At 36.9% G+C, this 8625-nt stretch overlaps 1 protein-coding gene across 2 annotated transcripts in view; it reads right to left on the bottom strand.

Moving 5' to 3' along the window:
- Positions 1 to 202: 202 nt before the first annotated feature.
- The window catches only part of GULP1 (GULP PTB domain containing engulfment adaptor 1), a 141733-nt gene continuing 133310 nt past the window's right edge, over positions 203 to 8625 (bottom strand). For both annotated transcript variants that reach the window (XM_073306130.1, XM_073306131.1), the window contains one exon: positions 203 to 2441. In XM_073306130.1, coding sequence (XP_073162231.1) covers positions 2370 to 2441 — 72 coding nt within the window. In that variant the 3' untranslated portion in view covers positions 203 to 2369. The remainder of the gene's footprint in view (positions 2442 to 8625) is intronic.

Genomic DNA, 8625 nt, shown 5'->3' with positions numbered 1-8625 from the left:
CCGAGGATCTGCCACAATGTGTAAAGCTAAGCACATGTGTAAGACTTTCAAGTACTGGGTCCCTTGCCACGCAATTCTTGGCTCATTGAGATGGTGTTCATGTGCCTTTCCCACCACTGAGTTCTGTGTATTTTACTGAATTAATAGTATGTTCTACAATGCAATTTATTTAAAAACATTTATTTTAGGCAAAATTAAACAGACAATTGAGATTACATAGAAATACAATTTTGAACCAGATCACTAACCATTTTCATTAAAAATGCACTGTTGCATTGATTTAAGTATTTTTGTACTGATCAATTTATATAATATTTAATCATGCCGTTTGCAGAGTCAATTGCCATAAAAATCAGTAAAGAAAAAGGTTTCTTAAAATGTGCAAATATCTTAGTATTGTGTTACCATTGATAGTAAATGGCCACTAAATATATGCTTATTACGTAAAGCTTTTTAAAGTACGATAAAAATACAAATTCTATTTGTTAAAAAAAGCCATTGATATGGCTACTAAACATCCTCATTATACAAATTCCAAAATACTATAAGACAAACAAAATTCTAAAGACTTTTGCTTATGAAACATATACTACTGTATTTGTTAGTGATTATACATATGTGTGAGTGGGTGCGTGTGTGTATATGTATATGAATGTTGAGCAAAGAATCAGAGAGGAAGACTTACCTAAAGTAGAACATTAAGATCCCAGTTCAGCAAGTTACTTAAGCACATGCCTAACTTCAAGCAAATGAGTAGCCTCCACTGATGCTAATGGGACTACGCTTATACTTAACATGACATATGTGCTTAAGTACTTGGCTGAACTGGGGCCTAAGCATATATGCTTAAATGTAATATTGCATAAATGCATTTTTTTGTGTGTGTAAACCTTACGACAATAAGCTCAAAGGAACGTTTCATGAACCATAATGTACCAAAAAAGTGAGTCTTTCTGAGGGAAAAAAGACCCCAACCAACCCTACTAAAAATCCCCTGAAAGTTCTTTTTCTACTTATGTGTGTTGTTAAAGGGTGGGGTTAATGAGGGTTTTATGGATGGAAGGGAATATCCTTAGCATAAAATTTGGGCATGATTTGTACATACTGAACAAAATCATGGCAAAGTATAAACATTAAGGAACAAATCCGTGGCTGAATGCAAACATTCACAAATCAAATGTTCACTTATTGTTTATGTTAAAGGGTAATGAAAAGTATGCATAGACAAGTCAACAACATACCAACACCTAGCAGCAATATTTTCTGTGTGTGATTATTCATCACCATGCAAGAATCTTACTTTCTTTAAATATTTTTAATATCTAGCTCTTTGTGTGACCTATTTATGGGTATTTAAGGTTTCATTACTGAGTTGTTGCTGTAAGCTGTAGAGCTGCAGCATGACATTTAACAGTAACACTACACTGTTTCTCAACATGTGAAGGCCCCATCCCCGCAAACACATTGGCATGCGAGTACTTTTACACACGAGTAGCCCCAGTGAATGCAGTGGGGTTACCACATGTTCTTTAGGATGAAGGTGTTAGGGTTCAGAACATTAAATATAGCTGTCATGTAATGAATTCCAAATTCCAAACATGATACAATATGTGCAACTAGCTTAGCTGTAAAACATCAAACCAGAAATGCATAGCATTAAGTTTGTCCATTTTACAAAATAACTGTAACATGTATACTATACCTCCCTAATGCACTTATCAAACATTAGCTAGCATATTGACAATTAATCTGTTCTATTTACTTTTTAAAATGTGAATTAAAGGCCTAAAATATTACAGCTGTAATAGACTAACAATAACATTATTCATATAGTATAGTGATTGTGTACAGTTAACTCGAATTAATTACATGGCATCCAGATTTAATTGTTATGTACATACTAATTTTCAGTATGTTTTACTTCCTTAATTGGTATTTAAAATTTTTACTGTACAATACTCATCCTATTGACCTGAAATTAAATAGTGGCTTGAGGTGATTAGTTTTAAAATGTCACCAGACAAATATTATGCAAAAATTATATTGTCTTCTAACAGAAAGGTATCTATGAGTTCATTAAAGGACTTTCCCAGCTTAAAGTGAATACTCATTAGGTATTGCAAATGTCTGTCCAAGTATGAGAGCGAGAAATACAACAGTGTAATTTAATTCATATTTCATATACAAGTGTGATTTTTTACATTTGTACAGGGAAATATTGAACCTAATTTGGAGTTTTACAGAAGCAAACTTCACAAGAGTTAACATGTTTAAAAATATAATTTTTGGCACATGAATAACATCTATAATACTTGTTCTGAATTAAAAATAAAGGATCATATAAGAATTTCCAACTTCTGGTCTTGGCATCAGCACCTGCTGTCTAGCGGGTCCAGACAAAATACTGTGCCTTCAAGAGTTAGTCCCATTTTGAACCCCTCCTGTAAAAAAAAATCAGATATAGTTAATACAAAGATAGTCTTTTTCCATATATATAAACCCCAATCCTGCAAACTCCTGAATGCACGCTTATCTGTAGGCATATAAGTAGTAGTCCTCATAGGCTCCAGTGGCACTATTCATGTGAGTCAAGTTAAGCAATTTTGCAGGAACAGGTCCCAAGGATGCAAGATTTCAGTGCCAGAAAGTCAGAATCTTTTGGCTTTGTGCAAAAATGCAAATTGAATTTAAAAAGAACATCACATAGTGAATCATGCACGTTTTTAAAAAATGGTCATATTCCAAGGCTGAGTTTTAATAAGTTCCTTTTAATCAGGGTAGGTGCAGAAGAAAAAAATGTAGTACAAATACATAAATGTCTGAAAATACTACATGAAACAGAGTGCAAATACACAATATGCACCTAAAACACAAAATGAATAATATCAAGTGGTAAAAGAATGAAAGAATGGTTTGTAGCTATACTAATGTGAAAAACTTCTGAAGATTTAATGGCATATAATGGCATTTTTAGTATTTTACATGTGTTTACTAAACTGATACAATTTTTCAAAAAATTCACCATGTGAATCCTTACTAATACTGCTATATTTCTCCAGGGATGGTAAATCCCACAATATATTAAACTCCTTATTACAATTTTAATAGGGATATTGCTGGGAGATTATCACTTTCAGTTACTGCAACTTCCAGGAGTGCGTAGCTAGGTTAGCTGCCTCATCCCCTGAATTGGATCTAAGAAATGTTGACCTCCTGGTTGAAAAACAAAACAAAACTACCCTGAATGCTTCAGGACACTGGTGAAGCACTAGAAAACATTCTGTTTCAACAAACTTACTCGGGGAACTACCTATCTCCACATGGTTCACCAACACTACAGGCTGGAGATGTATGGGGAGGTGGAGACCTCCCCAACTCAAAAGAAATAGGGATATAACAGCCCCTTTTCTCCATTTAACAGAGAGGCTGCAAAACGTGCTAGATCCCATATGGATCACACAACAGTAAAGAACGCTTCTTATGCCACCTCCTTCGCTCTTCACACATAAAATCCAGGCACGATTCTTATATGACATAGCTTATACAGAGGAGACCTCAACGTATAAAAAGTCTAAGTTAATATATACTGGACTGTTATAACAATTAAAACAGTGTCAGTGTACGAGAACGAATAAAATGTTCAAAGATGTTACACCTGTGTATCTAAATTTGTAGCAACAACTATACCGTTATCATATTGTTTTTGAGAAACAGCATATGATCATACCACTAGGTTGTGGCAAAATCCATACACACAAGCAGTCAGCATTAAAGTTACATAAGCAACCTTAACTTTATTGTTTCCTCACTTCTCAGTGTGGAACCATGGAACTCTAACATTCTCTTTCACCTGGGTCTGTTACCTTTAACAAACACTGTGCAGCTAAATCAACCGTGCAAGTGCTGCACAGCCTACCTTCACTCAAAGCGCATTGCTAAAAAGTGAAAACAATCATACCGGATTCAATGTGCATGTTCAAGGAATACATTTTAAAGGCACATAGAATCATAGAAGGTTAGGGTTGGAAGGGACCCCAGAAGGTCATCTAGTCCAACCCCCTGCTCGAAGCAGGACCAATTCCCAGTTAAATCATCAAATCATCACATAATTTGGTCAAATCAAAACTGATTGCTATTAGAAAATTCAAAGATGGTTCTCAAGACTATTCTTTATTTTCATGTCAAATTTCAGCTTTCTCCTTCTGTGTTCATGGTAGAAGTGTTTAAAAACAAATTAAAGGCCAGATTCTGCCACCCTTTCATTGAGAAGTACTTTACACCATCAGTAATCCCATTTACTCTAGCAGGACTACTTGTGAAGTAAGATACTACTCCATGTAAGTAAGGGCAGGAATCTGACCCAAAGCATTTTGTTTTTATGATGGAGAAAGTGTTTTTGTTGTCTTTCCCCACTCTCCTCATCTTAAAAAATGCTGAACTACTTTGGCTTGAACTTTAAAAGAAACATCACTTTTGAGCAGAGACGAAGCCTGGAAAATTTCATTTTGATAAGTGAAAATATTGCATTTACGAGCAATTGGAAGAAAAGTAGGGGGCTGAATGAATCATAGAATCATAGAATATCAGGGTTGGAAGGGACCCCAGAAGGTCATCTAGTCCAACCCCCTGCTTGAAGCAGGACCAATTCCCAGTTAAATCATCCCAGCCAGGGCTTTGTCAAGCCTGACCTTAAAAACCTCTAAGGAAGGAGATTCTACCACCTCCCTAGGTAACGCATTCCAGTGTTTCACCACCCTCTTAGTGAAAAAGTTTTTCCTAATATCCAATCTAAACCTCCCCCACTGCAACTTGAGACCATTACTCCTCGTTCTGTCATCTGCTACCATTGAGAACAGTCTAGAGCCATCCTCTTTGGAACCCCCTTTCAGGTAGTTGAAAGCAGCTATCAAATCCCCCCTCATTCTTCTCTTCTGCAGGCTAAACAATCCCAGCTCCCTCAGCCTCTCCTCATAAGTCATGTGTTCTAGATCCCTAATCATTTTTGTTGCCCTTCGCTGGACTCTCTCCAATTTATCCACATCCTTCTTGTAGTGTGGGGCCCAAAACTGTACACAGTACTCCAGATGAGGCCTTACCAATGTCGAATAGAAAGGCCAAGATAATTTTAACCACAGTAGCTCCTGCTGTAATGCTCATTTCAGGTTTTTCCTGATAGTAGGATGTACTTGGGAAATGTTGCTGATGCGGTATGAAGTAAACAGTATGTGTTTTTATAAAGCATCTAAGACAAAATAATCATTTTGAAGTCACCCTTACTGTGGTTAGATATAAACTCAAACTCTGAAGATATAGTCTCCTATTTATGTACACTTGTAACTCTCATTAGGTTGTCATGAATAAATAGCATGCATGTGTTGTACATCAAAAAGATACCTTTTAAAGATAAAAGGAAAATCACAGATTCAGCTAGCCTCAACTCATGAAAAAATTCAAGTCACATGCTAGAATTTAAAATGTCAAAATATTTAATAATCCCATTTGGGATTATTAATGGCTGGAAAATAATATTGAGAGAAATAAAATAAAGCTCAAGGGGTTTAATTATAATGTGGTCTGAGATTTTCCAAGCAAAAGATTGTTCTAACAGCAATTTCTACCAAGATCAGGCCAGAATCACTATTATGGCTCAGCAAGACTAAGCAGTTGTAGACCTGGTTGAACCAGCCTGGGTACGTGACTGTGTTGCATTGCCTGGGTGGCATAAAGTAGCCAGAGCATGTTGGTGAATTTGCCCCATTTTTTTTATGGATTTCACAAGAGCTGGCAATGCAGAATGAAAGCACAAAAGCCTTAAACACAGAAGAATTGTTCTAAGCAAACACAATAATCCAGTTAGAGGCTGTGATGTTATATGATTAAAATATGACCATGTAGATCATTGTTGTTACCACTGTTATATAATTGCATCAACTCTTGTACAAAATGTGACATGTAAGGTGTCTATGAAAAAGTTATGGTTTACTGAATATTATTATCTTATTTGTACAGATGTATCATGTTTGTATCTGAAGTTATGAATATTAACTATGTACCTGTATTTCAAGTGTTTGCTTCTGTGGTAACATCCACAAGGTATTTAGTCAGCACATTGTGAAGGGACTATTCAAGTTGAATGGCCCATCAAAGAACACTTAACTCACAATGGACCATGGAAGACGCCTATCCACAATGAGGGTCTTTCATGTAAACCTTCTAAGGATAGTGTAGATAATGGCCTCTGCTATGACTAAGCAAAGCATGCATGGACATGTGACTTGCCCATGTGACTCCAAACTGCATCTTGTTACCTGTGATTTTCCAGACTAGAACAATGGGTTTCCATCCACATAAAAGGCCCTGAAAACATTCCCAGTTGGACTCTTTCCTGCTCAAACGTCTGGACGATGAACTTATACTAATGGGAGCATTCTAACCAAGGGGCTGAGGACCTTGCAATGATTTGGGAGCAACCAGAGACTTAACTAGTTAACAGTTTATTCCATCACTGCTACAAGCCTGATCCAAGAACCTTGCAATTATTGTACATATTTGATTCTTTTAACCACTTTTAACTCTCAACTTTCTTCCTTCCTTTTTATAAACAAACCTTTAGATATTAAGGAGTACTTGTGGCACCTTAGAGACTAACCAATTTATTTAAGCAAAAGCTTTCGTGAGCTAGAGCTCACTTCATCAGATGCATACTGTGGAAAGTACAGAAGATCTTTTATACACACAAACCATGAAAAAATGGGTGTTTACCACTACAAAAGGTTTTCTCTCCCCCACCCCACTTTCCTGCTGGTAATAGCTTATCTAAAGTGATCACTCTCCTTACAATGTGTTTGTAGTGGTAAACACCCATTTTTTCATGGTTTGTGTATATAAAAAGATTTTCTGTACTTTTCACAGTATGCATCCGATGAAGTAAGCTGTAGCTCACGAAAGCTTATGCCTAAATAAATTGATTAGTCTCTAAGGTGCCACAAGTACTCCTTTTCTTTTTGCGAATACAGACTAACACGGCTGTTACTCTGAAACCTGTCTTTAAATATTAGATACTAAAGAATTGGCAGCAGCATGATTTTGGGGTAAAATCTGAGTTATATATTGGCCTGGGTATGTGGCTGGTTGTTTGGGATCAGAAGAACCCTTTGGTTGATTAAACTCGTTTTAAATAACCACTCATCATTAAGTCTAGTGCTGGAATCCCTAAGGAGACTGTTTTTGTGACTTCTTGTTAGCCAGTGTGGTGAAACAGAAGTTTATTTTGTTGCTGGTCTGGTGGGAGAATAACCAGCAGTTTTGAGGTGTGTCTGCCCTATTTCTCAGCAGTTTGTCCTGAATTTGTTATTCTCAGTTGTGACCCACAGAGTCATGGTGACAGAGGCCAAACACAAACCTGGTGTAAGTGGGCACGTCTCAGTTAAATGCAATGAATGGAGTTGTGCCCACTTACACAAAGGATAATGCCCTGACCTTGCACACATTATTACCAGTGTTGGTACAACACATACTCTTCATGACTTCAAGGGGAGCACTCTGATGAGTAAGGACTACTTACATAAGTAAAGCTTATAGAATTAAGACCTAAATTTGCTCTGCTAACATTTAAAACCCTCAGTTAAATATGTATGAAACCTTTCCTGAGCTCTTAAAACATACAAAGAACTGACTCATTCCTGATGTCGCAGAGGGGAAAATCTGCATGCTCTCCAGTGCTCATTGGTGCAGGTACACCAGCAGAGGGACCACAGAGATTCATCTGCCATGGAGGACAGCTTTAAACTCCAGCTAGGGCCATGACAAAAATGGTACCTGAGGAGACACACTGAAACCTGTGTATTTGCAGGGTGTCCTGTCCTCGTCACTGCACATTGTGAAAAATGGCACATAGCACAGGGGAGTAGTGCTTTCAGGTGCCTCAGGCCAGTGTGATCCCTGCTGTAGGTGGGGAAGGAATGAGCCAGGCCCTCCATTTTTGAAAAGCACTTTAGGGAGATTTTGGAGACTGTGCTGACAGTGCAGGACCCTCCTCTTTTCAAGCTTTGTTTTTGGGCTCCAATCTCCCAACTCTTATTGGTCATCAGAAACAGAGCATCTGTTTTCACTTATTCCTGTCTTTTTAGTCCAAACTGATGTTTTGTTACTTATCACCTGTTGTGTGCAGCATGTTTTGCCTTTTACATATTTCTAGCCTATTTCTTGCCTGACAAATCTATTTTGTTTTTGTTTCCAACCGTCTCCTTTGTGTGTCCCTCTGTGACCTGGCTCTACCCTTTCCATCACAAAGTTTAGGCCTTCAGTCCTTTCTAAACTTTCTCCAATATTCTAAATTTACAAAGCAAACAAAAATAACTCAATGTTCATATGTCTATAATATGAATGGCAAAGAGAATGGGATAAATTACATAGTCAAAGTTTGATCCATTCAAAGAATTCATGTACCATATTGTATCAGAGTTTTATTAATATGTCTTTTGTCCTTTATGATTGTAATTAGCAAACTTCAGGATTAAAGGAAAGTGCTGGTTTATCTGCCAGATACTTAACTAATACCATACATAAAAACCAGCTTTCTTGAATAATAAGGATTTCCAAAAAAGGCAAGATAAAATATTATTA

The sequence above is a fragment of the Lepidochelys kempii genome, chromosome 11 (genome assembly GCF_965140265.1).
Source record: "Lepidochelys kempii isolate rLepKem1 chromosome 11, rLepKem1.hap2, whole genome shotgun sequence".
In the NCBI taxonomy this organism is placed as follows: domain Eukaryota; kingdom Metazoa; phylum Chordata; order Testudines; family Cheloniidae; genus Lepidochelys; species Lepidochelys kempii.
The sequence above is the reverse complement of the archived record's forward strand: the minus strand, read 5'-3'. Positions and strand labels throughout refer to the sequence as shown.